Source organism: Phocoena phocoena, chromosome 5 (assembly GCF_963924675.1).
Source record: "Phocoena phocoena chromosome 5, mPhoPho1.1, whole genome shotgun sequence".
NCBI classification, from domain to species: domain Eukaryota; kingdom Metazoa; phylum Chordata; class Mammalia; order Artiodactyla; family Phocoenidae; genus Phocoena; species Phocoena phocoena.
This window is the reverse complement of record NC_089223.1, coordinates 33,941,360-33,963,127: the sequence shown is the minus strand read 5'-3', so window position 1 is coordinate 33,963,127 and position 21,768 is coordinate 33,941,360. Positions and strand designations below refer to the sequence as shown.

Genomic DNA, 21,768 nt, shown 5'->3' with positions numbered 1-21,768 from the left:
TTTGGGTGTGGTTCACTAAAGATCTTCATTTTGTTTCAGAGAACAGTTATATGTCTTTTTACCTAAAAGAAATTTAGATAAAATATAGATGAATAGATAGATAAATAGATAGACTGATTTATCATGGAGTTGTGTCTGAAGTAAAGGAAACTTTTAAAGTGTGATCTCGTATGTTTTCCTCATAATCATTTAGTTTTTTGTAATCCTTCCACAGTTTGGTGTGCAAATATAAGCACATACAAATGTTTTCTCCCTCTTTACCCAAAATACATCATAGGATCTTACACACATATTTCGGAACCTTGCTCTTTTTCACATCTCTCGTTCTGTATTAGGAATAAAGAGTATTCTTATTCTTTTGTAAAACCTTTTATTGTGCACCAATAAATTTATTATTTTATTTAATCAGTCCCCTAATGATGGGTATTTGGGTTACAAACTATTTCAATGAATAGTGTTTCACACATACCATTTTGTACACATATGCAAGTATATCCCAGAAGTAGGATTGCTGGATCAAAAGATTTAAGTATTTGTAATTTTGGATGATAGCTGCCAAATTGTTCTCTACACCAGTTTATAATCCCACCAGCAATGTATGAGAATGCTCATTTCCTTCAATGCCTCCAAAGGTTTAACAACCTTTTGAATTTCTGCAAATCTGAATTTTTAGTTTGCATTTTTCTTATGAGTGAGATAAAGCACCTTTTCAAACATTTAAGGGCCATCCGTCATCTGCCTTCATACATTTTGTCCATTTTCCTCTTGAGTGGATGATCTTTTTATTACTAGAGATTAGCCCTTTGTGAAACAATTCTCCATTATTGTTCATCATTTGTCTTTTGACACGACCCACGGCACTTTCTTGCCACACAGGCTTTCCTTTTTAAATTGGACTTACCAAATTTTTCTATTATGGCTCTAGATTTTGGGTCATAGTTAGGGAAAACTCTCCCACTCCAATATTGTAAAAGAAAAACTAGAGAAGAGAGGTAAGGTTAAACTTTCTGCATAACCTTTCTGCTTACAAGGGATTTTATGCAAGCCAAGGGATCATGGCTACTTAGTAGAACATCTCAGCCACAACCCCTGGCACAAAATTGTACAAAGAATTTGATAAAGGACTGTCTTTAGAAGTGTTTCCCTGCCCAATGAGCTGCATGATATAGCTAAGAAACTTACCAATAATGGCTTGTGGTCGATAGCTTATTATAGAGCCTGTGCTACAAGAATTAATGCAGCAAATAATTAGTAGCTAATGTTCACAAGTCAAACGAAATTTCATATGCAGTATGAACAAAACTGCTCAACCATAACATCACAGAAAGAGACAGTGCTTGATATGAATGCACTGATTTATATATTTCTGGTTGAAGGAGGCAGAAGGAATGAAAAACCAGTACAAATGACTACTATATTCTTCATATAATTATACCTAAATAATAGTCTACCATTTGAGTGTCTTCTACTTAGCAAGTGTTTTACCTTTAACATTATAAGGTTTATGTATATCATGATTATACAGATTTGAAAGTATGGCTCAGAGAGATTAAAAAATGTGTACAAGTTCAAAGACCTGTTACTTGGCAGAAGTGGTAATCAAACCTGATGCCAAAGCTTATACGTTTCCCACCATATAACCATGGACCTCCAAATACACTATGTGGTCAGTAAGCTCTCTGAATTGTTTGTGATATACAACTGACCCTTGAAGAATGCAGGCATTGGGGGTGCCCACCCTCCAGCACCCATGGTTCCATACTGGCTGATTCAACCAACCATGGATGGTGTACTACTGCAGTACGTATTTATTGAAAAAATAATCCACGTATAAGTGGACCTGTGCAGTTCAAACGCATATTGTTCAAGGGTCAACTGTGTAATATTTTAAGTGAAAAAGTTATGTGTGAACTTGTAATTATTATTTGGTCCATTCCAAATGTTTCTATGAAAAACTAAATTGTCTGTTTATCTTCTGGCTTGCAATCTGAGTCACCTCTGCATCCCAAGGGTATTTCCACAGTAGCTAACGAAATAAATACTCGTTATGTTTGCTGAAGGAGTGATATGAACCTGTGAGTCACGGGAGTTAAAACTGTAAAATCAGATGTCAGAAAAAAAATAATGCTAGTTAAGTATAATGTCTATGCTCATTTAAATTAGAAGATCTAAGGCAGTAACCTGGAAAGTATTACATATAGTTAGATGGAATGAACTTTCTTTAGAGGATGAAAAAAGAAACTAATTTACTCTCCGATAACTTCTGCTAGGAAAAACTTTAGTAGAAGAAATATATGCAACCATTTCATATTCTATTAATGAAAACCATATACCCCATACAATGAGTTGATCAACAAAGTTAATGTCTGGTATTCTAAGAGGAAAGATTTTTGTCTCTATAAATTATGCAAACCATCATTAGAAACTGATTACAGATGTATACTGCTAAACTATTAAACAGTCCAAATAACCTGGATTCATTAATTATTCATAAAAAATGGAGGAAATGTCACTGGGTTCATGAAAAAAGTATTTCTATTGGCCCCTGAAAAGGACTTTTGTTACGTTTCACAAAACTATTAATTTTCTTTCTGCAGTATCCTTTGCTTTGGTCCCAATGAAGACACTGAGCCTATGTATACCAAGTAGGGGAAATTGTTCTCAGAAGGTCAAAGCGGTTGTGAGAGCTAATTTTTTTGTGCATACCAATAAACAAAAGTGAAACACGTGCATATTAGAAGCATCGTATATTTAATGTCAAAGAATTTGAATTCAAGTACAAAAATTAACACATGATTTCAACATTAAAGACCATAACACTTATTACTCAAAGAACTATACAGTGAATATCAAAAACACAAATGGAGCATAACTATAAAAACCTTAAATACATTAACAGCAAAATTATAATGTATTTCTACAACAAACAATTAACTAAAATATTTATAGTTATTTTCAAGGACCACAATGGTAGATTGCTTTTTCTTTAGTACTGCATAAAATCTGCATCTTAATCTTTTTGCCCTTCATTTCTTTCTACATAATAGTTAGATGCTTCTGTTTATATAATTGTTCTAATCGCTAATACAGATAGTGATCCTTGGTAATCAAATCTAGTGTAACCACTGTCTGCAAGTGCTTTAATACTTGAGAAACTCTATTTAGCAAAGTTACAATGAAAAAATTTAATGTAAACTTCTGGGTTCTACTGACCACTCAGGAATCAGAAGTTATTTAAAATCCCAAAAGTTTAAAAAGAACAGCAGTTTGTTATAACTTTATCAAGAGAAATCACTAAGTAACTTTTTAAACTTAGCATTTTTAAAAGTTTTACAATGGTAGGTTATTCTGAATTGTGACTGATATTTACTATGTTGAAATAAATATATAATTATCATTTTAAAACCAAATGTACAAACCCGATTCTAAAATAAAACAGTATTTTAATTTGCATGTTTTACAAGGAAACTTTCATACTCCTATTTATAATATTTTCTTCAGAAGAATGAGGCCTGATTGGAGATATATAGCCGCTGTCCAACATGGCTGCCATTAGCAAGTGATACTGTTGGTGACAAGGGATAGCTTGGATAAGAATAAGGCCTTGAAGTGTAAGGAAGCAGGCTGGGAGGCCAAGAAGAGAGGGTAGCACTAACAGGGGAAAGACTATTTATTGAGCTGCGACGGAAATTGTAGTCTGTAAATAAATACATAACAATTATGCTTCACATCTTTATGGTTACAAATTTAATTCAAAGAGACAAAGCATTAAAACTATAATCACAGTTTAACATAATGTTCTAACATTCAAAATCCTGATAATCTTATATTGCTGGTAAAGACTGCTTCAGCATTCACTGCATTGCAAATCCTGATAGTTTCATCAGTCAGTATTACGTAAACTTTCACTGACACAGTGCTTCAGAGATCTTACTAGAATGCATTCTTGGATATCTATTAATTGTTTTGTGTCTTTATGATCACCGAAAAAGAGAACCTCTGATTTCTCTTGCTCTATCCACAAGGAAACTCCTTTTAAATTTGGTACTGACACTAAGGGATCATCCAAGAAGAAAAGATATAAAACAGTGAATTCATATTTGCTTCTTTTTTGAAATTGTATTAGGTATCAAACCAGCAGACACATTTACCCCTGGACTGCAAAAACTGTCTAATATTTCATTATTTAAATACTAATGTAAACATTTATATAACCCCACAAACCAATTTAACATTAGAATCCTACTGGTACCATAAAACAGTAAAATGAATCATGTTTATAAAATAAACTTCAAGAAACCATTATCAACTTACAGTACAGAAAAATCCCAAAATTAAACCAAATTATTTCTTTAGAAACCAACACTTGAAATACTACTATTCCACAATAAACATTCATCTTATGTATGAATAATTTCCTGCTTCATTAGTTATAATGTTTATAGACGTCTGTGAGTACTAAAGACCAAATTTGCAAATCCTGTACTTTCCAAAAACTCAACTATGTTCTTTGGTGTAGAGTAAGCCAAGGGTGTGAAAATGACTATGAAGTGATTATTTACAAAAGGTATGGTGTTTCTAAGAACAGAAGAAATTAGATCATCTAATGCACAGGTAAAGTTTTTTCTATATTTTCCTGGTGCCATAAATGAGGCCTAAAAATGAATATTAACTTAGTATTGTCATGGGACTTAATATTAAGCCAACAGGAATGAGATCAACTGCAGGAGAATAAGCTCAAGCAACATCAGAAAGGACCTAGTTAAGAAAAAATAAAAATCAGTTAAATATAGGTTTAATTTCTAGCACTGTAAAACTCTAATTAGAATAATTTTATAACCTTTTTATTAATGGTACCATAAGATCAATAAAAGCAGTTTGTTCCAAGAAAACATAAATACATTCAAGGCATACAGTTCAAAATATTTTCAGTATTTTGAAACTGGATAAGGAATGACTTTGACACCATTTGCTTTTCTAATATCCAAAAGTAGGATAACTCTAGGTATTAGAGAACTTTTTTTCTTCTCTTCAAGGATCCACTTTGCCTGAAGCGTTATGGCATTGAGTATAAACAAAAACCTTAGTGTTCCTGATAATTCAAATAATTGCTAAAAAAAAAAGTTCTGATTCTCTTCTTCTAAACGTTATCACACAAATACAATAAATTCCTTATTAAGCATGTATATATAACTAGCTCTTTCAAATTTTAACAGTGTGGTACAGACAACATGATTTAGAAGAACAGATCTTTAAATATTTATACTTCTGTATGTGGGGAAATGTAGTTTTCAGAGAAATCACTTTCACTTTGGGTTTATATTCATTCAAGATCTAATGCAGCCTACTCATGAAATGTGGATAAAAAAGAGATCTTCAGGAGATTTCACAAAGAAGATAGACGGACAACTGGCTACTAGCAGAGTGCTTATCAGGTCAGAAAATTTGTATTTCTGATATTCCCCTGATGTAAACCTTCAATTTCCAAATACCCTAATGGACTGTTTTATTCTCACATTTTTAAGGAGACTAAAAGTATAAAATTAAAAGTTCACTTTGATGACTTTATTCACAGAGGATAAATTAAGAAAAAAAATTCCCCCTAATACTACAAAGATTAGGAAACGAAAAGCTTCAGATGTTTTATAAACATTTCAAAAATATTTTTTTTACAAGTTAAGAATCTAAATATATTTGGGAAAACATCTGGGTGATTAGAAAATATAATACATGTCAAACTTGAGACAGTAACTGTGAGATAAACCTAGATGAACCATGTTTTCCCCTAACATACAACTTATATATCACAGACAATAAAAATCAGAAAACATCACTGATTCACAAATTAACAAATGAATTAAAATTCCTAACATATACTTACTTGCCCACCCCTGCTTTTTCTTCCCAATGAACATCCTTAGCTCTTCAATCCCACTGTTTCTGCCTCAGACTGGGATATTACTCCCCTTCCCCCCTCTTCTTAAGGGAATGATACAGAGCCAATTTCAGAATTTAAGTTTTTACACTGAGAATTATTCAACTGTCTTAATTAACACTTTCTAAATTGAGGTACAATTTACATACAATAAAATGCATACATCCTATGTGTTCATTTCAATGAGTTCTGATAACTGTATAAAGCTATATAACCAACACCCAAAACAAGATATAAAACATGTCCATCAATCTAGAAGTTCCCATCATCCATTCCAGTCAAGAGCTCTTTGGAGGCAACCACTTTCTGATTTCTATCACTATAGCTTAGTTTTGACTGTTCTTGGACTTCATATAAAATGTATTCTTAAAGTATTTTTTTATGTCTTCTCTCAACATAATTTCTAAGATTCATTCATATTGTATGTAGCAGTAGCTTCCTTTTTATTGTTCAGTAGTATTCCATTGAATGAATATACTACAATTTCTTTATCCACTCACACTCACCTGCTGATAAAGATCTGGGTTGCTTCTAAATTTTGACTATTATGGATAAAGCTGTTATGCACATTCTTATACAAGTCCTTTTGTGGATATATATTTTCATTTCTTTGGGGTAAATAACTAAGAGTAGAATTGCTGGGTGGTAGGTTAGAGATAGATACTGCCGAACAGTGCATTGTGATCATTTTTACACTCACGTCAATAAAATATGAGAGGTCCAATTGCTCCAAACCCTCACCAACATTTGTTATTGCCAGTGTTTTTAATCATCGCTATTCCAGTGATATGAATGGTATCTCATTCTGGCTTTAATCTGGATTTCCCTTATGACTAATAACGTGTTCAGTGACCACTTGAACATCTTCTTTAGTAAAGTATCTGTTCAAGCCTTTTGATCATTCTTATTGGTTTTGCCTTTTTACCACTGATATCAATAAAATTTCTGACTAATTAGATTCTCTAAATCAAAATATTAAATAGCAATAGGTTGAGTCCTCGGAAGTCTCTAATTCAAACCACCTCTTTCACTGAAGAATTTTACAGACAAAAGATGGTTGATTAAGTGACTGTTCCATATTCCCACAGTTAAATGGAGAAAAAAACAAATTAAAAATTAGGCTTCCCAGTTCCTAGGAAAGTATTATTTCCACTTGATCAAGCATTTTACTCTGGCAATCTTCTCAAAACTGGGTTGAGAGAAAGCGTTTCAAAAGGTTGTTGTGCGTAGGGGGAGAGAAATAAAGTAGAGGGTGCTCTAAGCTACCTGGCTTCTGCTTGAGGCTGCCCACGCCCACACTTCCCACTTAAATTCACACAGCTCTGCATTCCCTTGCTTTATATGCTAAACTTTTATGTAACACTTCATTTGAAGAAAAGGCCCTTTTAACGCTTTAATATGATTATGAGAGATAACATTTTGATCAAATCCTCTAAAATTTCATATTTATATGCTGAATGGATACATTTTTACAGAATAACTTTGACCTATATTAAGACCAGTAAATAGGCTTAACCTTAAGTGCCAATTCTAATCAAGCAGTAATCACTAAAAGGACCCTGGATTCCAAGGGATTCTGAAGCTGTGTCTGGAATGAGCAAGAAAGTGAGTAGTAACTGTAGCGCCACATCTGACATGGGCACAAGAGCAGAGCCTGGCAGCACATTCATCACCTGCTTGCCAGTCCCGCCTCTGCAGTGATTATAATTTGGTCTCCTACCTTTCTCTGTCCAGCACAAGAGATGAATACCACCAATATGTTCCTCAGTGAAAACTAAGCAATAGGTATATACTGATTTACTCTCTTCTCGTGTGTCCCTTTTTTGTTTCTAATTCTCTTACACCTCTTGACCGAACATCACAGATTCTCTAGCTGCTTTTGTTTCATATGAAGAGGGGGAAACCCTTAATAGACACCTTAAAGTGAGTTCAGTTGAAAGCGTCTTCTCATACTAATCTTTTTCTTTTAGTTTGTTTCTGACCAGATATTCTTTAAACTAATTTTCCATTAGAAAGTAAATTCTTCATAATTGTTTTTTTTCTTTTCCTTGTTAGCTCTGAGTTCTACCTTCACACCCACCCCCTCTCTTTTTGATGCACCTTTTTAAAGTGTACAATTCAGTGGTTTTTAGTATATTCACAAGTTGTGCAACCAAACTCCACTTTCCCGAAATTTTCATCACCCTCAACAGAAACTCTGTACTTACTAGCAGTCGCCCCCCATTCCCTCTCCACCAGACCCAGCAACCACTAATTTTTCTGTTTCTATAGATTTGCCTACTCTGGATTTTTCATATAAATGGAATCATATAATTTATGTGGTCTTTTTTAACTGGCTTCTTAGCATAATATTTTCAAGGTTCATCCATGTAGTATGTATCAGAACTTCATTCCTTTTTATAACCACTGTATGGAGATACTGCATTTTGTTTATCCATTCATTAGTCAACGGACATCCAGGTTGCTTCCACCTTTTGGCCATTAGGAATAATGCCGCTAAGGAATAATATGCACAAGATTTTGTGTGGACATATGTCTTCAATTCTCGTGAGTAAATAACTAGGAATGGAATTGCTGGGTCATATGGTAAACTCTACTTTTAACTTTCTGAGGTATTGCCAAGTATTTTCCAAGGCAGCTGTACCATTTTAACACTTCCAACAGCAATGTATAAGGGTGAAGCACCTGATATTTTGACCTATGAAATACATTTCCCACCTTAATACACATTTTAAGTATTTCTTTAGATTTCTATGAGATCTTTATAAAAATTTTTGAAAAAATTTCATTTTACCATTTTATTATTTCAATTTCTAACATTCCAAGAGTCATAACTATAACTCAATAACTTTCTTTTACTGAACCACCGAATTTCATCTGCAAAACAAGTTTTTGGTAACAGTATTTATTATACATACCCAGAATATAAAATACAGCTGGGTTCAAACACAGAGATTTACAAAAATCATCTGTATTAGAATATTATTAACATTTATTATTTTGTACTTTCTCCTAGTACTGAAGACTAAGAGCTAACTATAAGGCAGAGGAAAGAATTTTCAGTATTGGTAATTATTAAGCAACTTATAACCTATGAAATATTTAAAAATCATTAACTATAAATTTTTAAGTGATACTTTTGGCTGGAATACACTAGTATTATCAAATTTACTGGCATTTTTACTTCATTTACTTTCCCTACTTCAATTTTTAAAAAGTATTTTTATTGTCTACTTAATTTTTCCTATCAGGTGACTGACAGCAAAGGGCAAAAAGTAGATGGGCAATGACCAACATTTTTTCTAAGACTAGGCCCACAGGGTAACTCAGGCCACTATTTCTGTTTTAAGATGATTTATAGGAGGGTTTGAGTATGATAATCTTAGCAACAGGTGGCTGGATAAGAAAATTATTGTCTGTAACTGTTTCCTTATAAGGTTCTAGTTAATTAGTTCTCTGATTTTACTAGATGATTATATTTTTCAGATTCAATTTTGGGGGAAAAATCACCTATTTCTGTTTTCAACTAAATTATTTTTTTAATTTACAACGTATTTTCCCATATAATTTTGAAAGAGTGATTTGGATTTTAAATTCTTACTCTGAAACTTCGATATTGTATAACAATCATAAACATATACTTTGTCAGGTATCAGTACTTTTATTTTTAAGAAATTACAGCCATTTCATTCTAAATTATCTCTAAAGATTGTAATTTAAACTTTAAAAACAAGGGTTTGAAATCCTAGAAAATGCAAACTAATGTCACTATAGTGACAGCAATCAGTTCAGTGGTTGCCTAGAAAAGAGAGTAGGAGGAATGGATTATAGTAGAGGTGAAAGAAATGTTTATTTTCTTGATTTTGGTGTCATTTCACAGACTTATACATAAAGCAAAACTGACCAAAGTGTACACTTTAAATATGTGCATTTTATTGTATTTCAATTATACCTCAAAAAAGTTATAAAGAAATCCCAAGTGTTTCTCTAGGTTAGTTTAAATGTGTCTCAAACTATATCCCACACAATTCAAGTACCTTGTCAAAACAAGAATCCCTTAGGCCAAAAATAATTGGGAAAATTTTAAGAAAGATGGGTTTAACAGCTAAACAAATTGCTACTGCAATTATTCAGGATGCTAACATGCATTATGATTTCCAAGGGGAGTATATATAGTACATGGTTCTTCCCAAACTTGACCATAGAAACAGTTACTTCACTCAACAACTTGGCAAATCAGTTTGGGAAGAACTCTTAATAGGGATACTATATAATAGGAAAACATTAAAAACAAATCAGAAAAATTCTTAAAATACATTAAACACAGCAATTACAAACTCAAATGCCTTCAGAGTCCAAGATGTAACAAACAAAAGAAGAACTCAAAAAGAAACAAATATAAAACAAATGCTGTCCAGCTATTTGTACTGAAATGAAACACAGCTGCTTTCCTTTCAAAAAACTGAAGAGACCAAACAAACCATATCAAGAGCTTCCAGCTTGCTACCTTTGTATTAAGAGATTGAATTAACATCAAATTCCTTTCCATGCTAGTTTCTATACCATTTTGGAAAGAGAGGAATAAAAGAGCAGCCTATGAGAGGGAAAATTATGATCCAAGCTATAGCAAACTAGGATTGTAACCTACTCAAGAACATTCGGATTACTACCCAGGGAACTACAACATTCTTTTTGCCTCTACATGTAAAAAGGAGTTTGGATAGTAATAATCTTTACTCAAACTTATTATAAACTACCTTTAGCTTTCTACTAAAACTTATCCTTCTCAGTACCATGTTGGAAAAACTAAACAGTGAATCCTAATAAACATAACTTTTATTCTAAATTGTATCAATAACAATTTTGGTTTAGTAAGTTTGAAAAAACTAGAGTTCTATTTTCAAATAAGTTTGAGAAATTCTGGGTAATCTACTTCATAATACACTCATTGCAACTACCTCCACCTTAATACTCTTTGCCATCCTGGTGGTTCACAATGTACACACTAGTATGTTAAAAGTTTTCAGTAGACCTGAAATATAGAAGTCAGTTTAACTCTTTAAAACTTTGCTTAATGCATCTATAATTAACAAAACTATAATAATTTAAAACTTTCACAAGGTTTCATTGAACAACTTTAACTATTTCTTCTTAAAACCGTAAGAAGAATAATTTATAACTGGCTTTCTGGAAACTAAATATATCACTTAATATTCCTAAGAGACTTTTTCTTACCTGTTTATTTTCTCCGAATTCTTCTACATAAGTCCAGGCTGAAGAGACTGTGTTCCCTGTCTGTAAGCAGTGAAGACAGAAAAGAATTGAGTCTTTAGACTGATGTTATCCCTTATCTTGGAAGTGCATGGAACCCTTGATAACTTTAGGTAAAAACTATTTGATCAGTAAATATGAAAATAAATTTAGAGGAAAAGAAAAAAGTGATAGTTATTTCTGAAGTTCTGCAAAGATGAACAAAGAGAACAGTATTTTGATTTTGGAATGAAAATTATGAGTGAATACATTAACAGAAAAAACATATCTTTCTATACAAATTAAGTCCTTATTAGTTGGTTTCTCCAAGAAGTACTACTCTACCAATAAAATAAGAAAAGGATTTTAAAAACAACTGAGATTGCCCAATTTTTGATAAGCAGAAAGCCAAAGAATCTAAGTGAATTTGAAAAATATCAATATCCTTTCTTTCCATCTTAAAAAGAAATAAATGATCAAAATAATACAAACCATAAAAAATATCTGGGTTATTAACAGCTAAACTTTAGAAGCCTAGTTTAGCCACATATAGTACAACTCTGGACATCCATCCATTTTGGTGGATCTCTCTTCATAGGAATGTATATCCAAAGCTATGCTAAGAAACTGCATTAGAGTATGAACAAATGAAAAATGTTTGATGATCCACATAAAACTACAGATTTTTAAATACCCATCTTGAAGATAACTCAGCAGAAAAAAGTCACCGTATTTTCTGAGTTTTACATAATGAAATAGGTAATTTAATCAACCCCCCCCCTCCAGTGAGAACTATAACACCTAGACAATTATTAAAAGCAAAACTACCTAGATGAAAGCACTGAGAATGGCCAAGACTGAAGAATTGTGGGACTGTGATCTTAGACAAGAAACCCAAAGAGGTGTGCACGTCTTCTGGAGGTGTGTTTTGCCTAGGAGGGTTGGCCAATTCTAAAGAATCTGAAAGGCAAGGGAAGATGGCAAGAGACAGACAAATTTCTGAGGATAAGAGGACAAAAACTGGAACTGAGGAGCTACTGATGAGGCAAGTCTGGAACCGTGAATAAAACTGAACCAGAAGTAGACCAACTTTAATGATGATTAAATTCAAATCTTCTCAATCCCTGCCTGGATTAAGACAATCTGGGATTGCCAGTCCTTTGGTCACCTTTCTGAAGCAAAAATAAATCCTCTCTGAATAAAGTTAACAGCATGTTCGCTTTCAAATTATCTCCACATTTTTTCATATACAATATCTGGAATTCAATTGAAAAGAACCAATCAAATAAAGAGATACAATGCGACCTAAAAGCACAAGAAACAAAAGTCAACAGTAAAAGATCTACAGGAAATGTAGATAAAGTTTTCAGAACTAGATATTAAAATAATTATGACTAATATACTCAAGGAAATAAAAGACAAACCTGAAAATTTTGGAGGGAAAGTGTAAATCATAAAAAAAGTCAAATGAAATTTTAGAACTGAGAAATAAATTCAAATAATGGTTTTATCATGTTAGACACAGATGAAAAAAAGAATTCATGAACCAAAAGATAGGTCTGAAGAAAATATGCAAACTAAACATACAAAAGAATGGAAAAGAACAGAAAGAACATAGTAGATAAATGGGATACAGTAAAATGGTCTAAGAAATGTATAACTGGAGTGCCATATAGAAAGGATAGACAAAATGGGACAAAAGCAATATATGAAAGCAGAATCACTTAGAACTTTCTAAAACAAGTGAAAAACACTGATCCACAGATTTTAGAAGTGGTGAAAGTGCCAAGTAAGATAAAAACTAAGAAAGCTACACGTAAGTCTATCACAGTAACACTTGTGAAAATCACAAGAGAAAATGTTATAAGTAGCTGGGGGGGTGGGGAGGTTTACAATAAAGGAGTAATAAGCAAATTATAGCTGACTTCTCAACAGAAACAACGGAAGCCAGAAGACAGTGAGTGGAATTAATAGCCTCAAAGAATTAAAGGAAAGTAACTGCTGATCTAGTAAAAATACCCTTTCAAAAGGCAGGTGAATTAAAGACATATTCAGGCAAACAAAACTGAGGTAACCTGTCATAGGTATATTCATACCAAAGAAAACACAAATGAATGTTCTTTGAGCAGAATAAAGAAATAATCATAGTTGACACATAGGAGGAAATAAAGAGCAAAGGAAATGATATATAAATGGTAAATGAATACTAATCTATATTAACTAAACACTATTATAATTAGGTATGTGGGGAGTTAAAACATAAAAGTTAAAGACATATAGAAATATCAAGACACTACACAAAACTGGAAGAGAAAATTTAAAAAGTTAAGAGTGTACTAAGGTCCTTGCACTGTCTGGAATGGAATAAAAGCACTAATTAATATTAGATTTCAGTGAGTTAAGAATACATGTTGGAGTCTACAGGGTAATAACTAAAAGGATAATAAAGACTCTATGACTAATACAGCTAAAAGAAGAAGAGAGAAAAGGGCAAATAATTCATCAAAAGAAGGCAAGAAAGGAGAAAAGGGAAATAGAATAGGGACACAGAACAAGGAATAGAAAGCAAATGGCAAGACAACAGACTTAATTCTAAGCATTTCAATAAGTATATTCAGTTCAAGCTGAGCAAACTCAAAACACAGACTTTCAACAAAAACAAACTTCAGCAACAACAACAAAACCTAACCATATATTGGGCTCATCTTAAGACTAAGATTCAGGGAAAGTAAAAGTTAAAATATAGAAAAAAATACACATGCAACCCTAATCAAAAGAAAGCTTGTAAGTCTATGTTAATATCAGAAAAAGTATTCTTTAAGGCAGGAATGCATGATAGAGACAGAATGACACAGTATAATAATAAAAGGTACACTTCACCAGAAAATTATAACAATTCTAGATTTCTATGCACCTAATACACAACCTCAAAATATAAAAAGCAAAAACTGACAGAACCAAAAGGAGGAAAAGATAAATTTGTAGTCATAGTAGGTGATTTTCATGACCCTCTCATAGTAATAGAATAAGCAGGCCAAAAAAACATGAAAGATAAAGAAATTTATATATAATTAGTAAACTTGGCCTAATTTATATTACAAGTTGAACTGTGTGCCCAAAAAAGATATATTGAAGTCCTAACCCCTAGTACCTCAGAATGTGACCTTATTTGGAAATTGGGTAACTGCAAATGTAATTAGTTAAGATGAGGTCATACTGGAGTAGGGTGGACCCTTAATCTACTATGATTGATAACCTTATAGGAATAGAGAAACACAGAGAGAAGAATGCCACATAAAGACACAGGGACACACAGGGAGAAGATAACCATATCCAACACAGGCAGAGATTGGAGTAATGCATCTATAAGCCAATGAACTAAAGGACTACTGGCAAACACTGGAAGCTAAAAGTGGCAAGGAAATTCTCCCCTACCAGCTTCAGAGGGAACACGGCCCCAACAACACCTTGATTTCTGATTTCTAGCCTCCAGAACTGTGGGACAATAAATTTCTGTTGCTGAAGCCATCCAGATTGTGGTACTTTGTCACAGCAACCCTAGCAAACTAATACACAGCAATTAACAACTGAAAACACATTCTTTTTAAGCAGGCATGAAATATTTACTTTAATTGGTCATTAAAAAACAAAAGACAAAGGACTGAAATGATACATAATATACTTTCCAATCATAGTAAAATAAAAACAATATAAGTACAAAAATCGTCCTATGTTTAGAAATTTATACTCATGAAAAGAAATCAAAATATTTTCAAAAAGATGATGATAAAAATAAAGTACATCTAAACATATGTGATGCAACTATAACCACACTTAAGAGGTCAATTTGTAGCCTGGAAATGCATACAATGTAATAAAAGAAAGGCTGAAAACTCTAAACTAAGATGGCTTCTTAAATGATATTCCACATATCCAAAAAATAACACCAATCTTAAACAAACTCTCCCACAGAATGGTAAAAGAGAAAAAACTTCCTAATGTTTTTATGAGGAAAAGTATGGGTCAATCTTATGAATGAACATAGATACAAAATCCTAAAGAAAGTATCAAAAATCAAATTCATCAATACATAAAAAGGATAATGTACCATGACCAAACTGGGTTTATTTCAGAAATGCAAGACTGATGTCACATTCAAACATCAATCAATGCAATTCACCACATTAAAAGAATAATAGACAAAATGATATAATTATCTAAATAGATACAGAAAAAATTCATCACCCATTTGTGATAAAACCTCTTAACAAACTAGGAAGGGACTTGAAGGGACTATTCTTACTGTGATAAAGGGCTTCTATAATAAAAACCACAGCAAACATCATACCTTAATGGAGAAATATTGAAAGTATACAAGGATGCCTTCTATCATTATTTGTATTCAAGACTGGACAAGTGGTTCTAGCCAGTGCAATAAGGCAAGAGAAAAAAGAAAAGTATAAGGATAGAAAGGAAGACAAAATTTCTCATTATTTGCAATTGACATGACTGTGTATACAGAAACATTTTAAATAATGTAGAGCCAAAACAAACCATTATACTCAAATGTTTTATTCAATACATAAAAAATAAATTGTATTGATATAAACAGGAACAGTCATAAATAGAAAAGGCACCTTTTACAATGGCATTGCAAAACATTAAATACCTAGGAACAAATCTAATAAAAAATGTAGGAGATATTTAAACAAATATTTATGTTTAGAGAAATTAAAGGAAGTCTAAATAAATGGAGAGATCTATAATTTTCATGGATCAGGAGGCCCAATACTATGAAAATGTCATTTCTTCACAAATTGAGCCACAGGTTCAATTCAATTCCAATCAAATTCCCAGTAGGATTCTTTCAGTAAAAATTTACAATCTGATTCTAAAATTCATGTGGAAATATAAGGGCTGTGATGAGTCAAGATAATTATGGAGAAAAAAGTTGGGAAGATATTCTCTACCAAATATTAAGATTTTCACAATTAACACACTGTAATAAAATCAATCAGTGGAAGAGAATACAGAATGTATAGTAAGACTTATATATATATGTTTGTGTATATAAGTATGTGTATGTGTGTATACACACATACATACAATACATACTTCACAACCTCACTAAATTTGAAAGATAAAAAAAAAGTTTCCAGAAGATAATACAGGAGACTATTTTATCACTTCAAGGTAAGCAAAGATTTCTTAAGCAGGGTACAAACAGCACTAACTTTAAAGACTGATAAATTGAACCACACTAAAATTAAGAACTTCTGTTTTTTTCAAAGAGTATCATGAAGAGAGTAAAAGGTAAGCCACAAGTGGAAGAAGGTATCTGTTAAAGTATATCTCCAACAAAGGGCTTGTATCTTAAGTAATAAAGAAAAAAAACAGATGACCCAATACAATAAAGGGACAAGAGACTTAAATCAAGAGACACTTCATCAAGAGGATATCTTAATGCCCTAAAACCCTATTAAAAGATGCTCACTAATATTACTAAATAGTGATATAGAAGTTATAATCTCAACGAGACAGCAATATATACTAACCAGAATATTCAATATTAAAAGACTGATAATACCCAAGGTATTGACAGGGTTATGTATGGAACAACTGAAACCCATGTGCTGCTAATAAAGTGTAAATTGGTATAATCACTTTGGAAAACTGTTTGGCATTATCTACTCAAGTTTTAAAACCATGACCTACCACTTTCACTCCTATGTATTCAACAGAAATACATGCAAGAACACCATGTACAAGAATCTTCACAGCATCATTATCTCAAACAGCCCAAACTGAAAGCACTCAAATTTCTAACAACAGAAACAGCAAATAAATTCTATGATTTCGATTGAATCCTTACATTGATGAGAGTGAATGAACAGTACTGCTACATGTAACAACATGGGCCAATCTCATAAACATAATGTCAAAATAAGCCAGACAAAAGTTTACAAAATTTTGTACAAATTTCAACAACAGAAGTAGTCAGAAGACTGGTTTCCTTGGGAACAGAGAGAGTAATATCTGAGTGGGGGTACAAAGGAGGCCTCTAGGGTATTGATTGATATTTTATGTCTTCACCTAGTGGTTACACTGATGTGGTCCCTCTGTGGCAATTCACAAAGCTTTCAGTTATGAATTGTGCACTCTTCTGTTTGTATGTAATGTAATAAGTTATAAAAAAAGAGGAATTAGAACATACACATAGACGCAAGAGGGAAGACATATGGGAACAGATGTATATGTATAGCTGATTCACTTTGTTATAAAGCAGAAACTAACACACCATTGTAAAGCAATTATACCCCAATAAAGATGTTTAAAAAAAAATAAAATAAAATAAAAAAAAAGAACATACACATGAGAAGTTGATCATTTATAATTATAAAAAATTAAACCACTTAATAAAGTTACTATCAATACAGAATAAGATATAAAAGAAAAATGATTCAAAGTAACTTTAAAAAACTGTAATGGTGATTGATTTTCAGTAGAGATGCTAAATGGAATTACTATTAAATATGGAACAAGTCTTCCTTCCAAAATGCCTTCACAGACTACCACCTGGACCTGGAGTTTTAAGAATTAGTTTTCTGTTAATCTTTAAGTTGAATGAAATCAAGTTCAACAGGAAAAAAATGCTGGGATTTCAATTACTGATATAGGACAATTACATTTCTGTTAATAAATATACAGAAGAGATGGTGAAAACCTATCAGCAGAACCTCAGTTTAATATCAAACACAAGGTTACTACTGGTGCTACAGTCCAGTTTAATCTGCCATTTATTAGTGTTGTTCCTTTAAAAAAAGACATATATTCCGATAAATTATTTTGAATGAGATTATTCAGTAATCAAGATACAGAAAGAGGCCAGGAAAAGAAAAGGTATATTGAAAGTCAAGAATAAGAATAGGATACATTAAACTTCAAAGGTCAGAGACAGGATCTTGTTTTCTGAAAACTGAAATCATTGGATATGTTATTTTACTCTTCTGCTATGTAGGAATAAGAGCCAAAAGAATGATAAACTATGTATAATTTCCACTAATTAGGATTCTAATTTTCATTATACTCATAAAGACATGACACTGTAGAACTATGACTTGTTCTGTAAAGATGTGATGAAAAGTTTTAAAAGTCACTTAAAACTAAATGTTACAAGTATATTCTGTATCTTTGAAGATTTTACTGGTTTCAGTTTGAAGAAGATTTCCATATACATTTTATAGTAAATGGTATGAAGATGAAAAGCTGTTTTTCAGACTCTCGGATGTATCATACTGCTATTTCTTCTTCTGAAAATAGAAAATGACTAAATGCACAGGATTCCAGTATATCCCAAATAAGACTGCTATATTAGCATCCTGAATTTTCAGGGCTTTTCCTGCCTTCAGGAAACTAAACTGAAACAACTCCATCACCTAGGTCTATACCTGTGTAGAAGAATGAAGAAATGCAATGCTAATATAAACTAAGTTTAGAAATAATACACAATAAGCTATTGCCAATTATTTTCCACTTGTGAAGTCCTAACAAATGGCACTAAATAGAACTGTAGATTACAGAAGCTATCATAATGTTCATTAAAATAATAATAATATTGTACATAATACAATCCATTATATTCTACACTACATTTTGTTGACAGAGATAAAAACATGAAGTTTTTCTCAGATAATTTAAAATCAACTACTACAACCATACTCTCCTGTTCTTCCAATATCCAAATTTCATTCATATATATACATACAGACACACACAATACATATCTATATATTCAATATAAAACAACCCACGACTCAGTCTATATTTCAAAGGTTTCACTATTTTAAAACACTTTATCAGCCTTCTAAAAATTATTTACTGTTCATTTCTACTTCAGTGAAATATAAATATATATCATCCTGTTAAGCACCATTCATAATCTGACTGTGTGTCTGCACCTACCAACTCTATATCTCAGATATTTCTTTTTTAATCCTTTCTTCTTTCTGCTCAAAGCACAGCCAAACTTTATCTTTCCTCGGAATTTTATCTTTTAATCTTACAGAATGTAGATCACTTTCAATTATTTGAAAAGCACCACGTGCTGAGTATTAAAGGAGGAGATAGTACTGACCTATAATAAATGAAGGACATAATAACAACAATTTAAAAAAATATATGTACAAAGTCCCCTGGCTTTATAATCCTAATGGATCAAAACTTTATAATAGTAAATAAACAGTAATATAAAAATTACTAAACTGTTGAGTAATATTATAAAGAACAAATCATTCTCAGTTACAATGTCCAAGAAAAGCTTTGTATAACAGATAAAGTAGATAAAAGTAGAATAATATTCCAAGCAGAGTAAGCAGCACTAGGAAAAGTTTGGAAACACCAATGAGCATGGCAAGTTCAGATAATCAAAGCAAGAGGTATTATCTATGGTTAGGTAAGATGGGGCCAAACAACAGAGCATCCTGAACAGGAGAATGTGGAGTTCAGAGGACTTTATTACATTACAATGGCAAGCCACTGTAGGTTCCTGAGCAAGGAAATAATGATGAAAAAGAATAATCAGACCTAACTGGAGCGATAAATTATGTTGCTGAATTACAAAATGAGACGTTTGGAGTATAATCAAAAAGCAAAATGAGAATACCAAGCAACAAGAGACCATGAAATAGACGTAGACAAACTTTGCCTATTTGAAATTCTGTCTAGCATCTAATGGAGGGGAAAAAACACATATCTTCTGCCACCTTGACACATATACCATCAGCTGGCAATGCTTATCCTAAACTTAAAAATCTCAAAGCTACAATGTAAACAAGCTATGTTCACAAAATCTTTGTAGCTCAGAATGATTCTTCCAGGATTCAGACAGATGTCCTAGGTCCACACTACATGGAGTGGTCTGGTATATGGGTTTGTTGGACGAGTGGAGATAAAATTGTCTCTGAAAAGGAGATAAAGTATGACACAAAAGCCCATTACACTATATTTTAAGTTTTAGAAGAATAACTTGCCAATAATATTCCATGAGTTCACAGCCTGTTATCAAAAGTTTAACATTAGACAAGGTCAGTTTTTCACTGGGATCATGTGAAGTTAACAAAGAAGAGCAGTTAAGAGCACAGCCTCTTAGCCAACTGGGGGATCCTGGGCAAATTATTCAATCTACTGAAGCCTTGGTTTCTTCATTTGTTAGAAAAAAGAAAGTGAAGACATTAAAATAATATCTATAGTACCTCAAAGAATTGACAGAATAATGCAGTATCATGTAAAGGCATTAAGCACAGTACCTAACATACAGTTAAGTGCTCAAAGAATCTTAACTATTATTATTACTAATAAAATTCATTATTATAAATAACTGGAAAAATCTGTTGTCTTGGATTTGTTTTCTGAGTATTATTCTTCGATACTTATATAGCATATTTCAATATAAAAGGTACTGCTGTAGGCCCTTTACAATTTTAACTCATTTAATATATATAATTACCCTATGAGATAAATACTGTTAACATTCAGATGAGGAAACTGAAGTATTGACAGGTTAAAGTAACTTTTCCAAGTAGGTAATGAAGCTGGGATGTGAATCCAGGAAATCTGGCTCTGAATGCCATGCTCTTTTATTCAATGTGGCCTGTATGCTATACTAAATTTAAAGTACTGAACTTCCTTTTGCTGTAATTCTTTCTAAAATGCAATGTACTATTTCCTGACCCTCTCATCTCAGATTAGGTCAGGTCATGCAATTATATTTTCTCATAACACCCCATACTTCTTTAGAGTGTTTTATCAGAACTGTAACTGAATAACTGTCTCCTTCAATACAATGTAAACTCTATGAAGGCAGCAACTGTGTCTGATTCACTACAGTGATCCTCAGGACTTCATATAAAGCACAGTGTTCAATACATATTTGTTGCATGAACATATATATTAACAAGGATTAACCATCAGCCAGCTAATAAACTGAAAATGAAAATAATTAAGCCTACAGGACTGAATAATAACAAAAACTGAATAAAAACAAAACAATAATAACAAAAACATATGATAAGAATAAGGATTCTAAAAATAAACTTTCTTAAATTGAAGTGTGAAAAAGGGCAAATTTTTCAGAGGACATCAAAATAGCAAGGCTAATACACTCCATGTGGTGTTAAAGTAGATAATTCTGAGTTAAAATAGTCTAGTAAAGAATCTTGCTTTGCCTCCATACATTTACTTAACAATGTAAACAGGTTTAAGAGGCGCAAACTACTAGGTGTAAAACAAATAAGTTTAGAAAAGTGTAATGTATAGTACAGGGAATATAGTAGCATTTTGTAACAGTTTAGCATGGAGTATAATCTATAAAAATATCAGATTACTATGCTGTACACCTGAAACTAATATTGTAAGTCAACTATAGTTCAATTAAAAAATTTAAATTTTAAAATAAATGTTAAAAAAAGTAAAGTTTTTTTTCCTTTTGTACAGAGCTTTTAGTAGTTTAAAAGCTTACATGGTTCTGCATTATATTCAATCATAATCTACCTCCTTGAAAATTTCCTCTATTAGACTTAATTCCA

The 21,768-nt window shown here is 32.1% G+C and overlaps 1 protein-coding gene across 1 annotated transcript in view; it reads right to left on the bottom strand.

The window, feature by feature from the left end:
* Positions 1-2,736: 2,736 nt before the first annotated feature.
* Positions 2,737-21,768, bottom strand: part of RBM46 (RNA binding motif protein 46) — a 32,177-nt gene continuing 13,145 nt past the window's right edge. Inside the window, exon 4 of the mRNA XM_065877691.1 lies at positions 2,737-3,697. Within this exon, the coding sequence (XP_065733763.1) occupies positions 3,498-3,697 (200 nt within the window). The 3' untranslated portion in view covers positions 2,737-3,497. The remainder of the gene's footprint in view (positions 3,698-21,768) is intronic.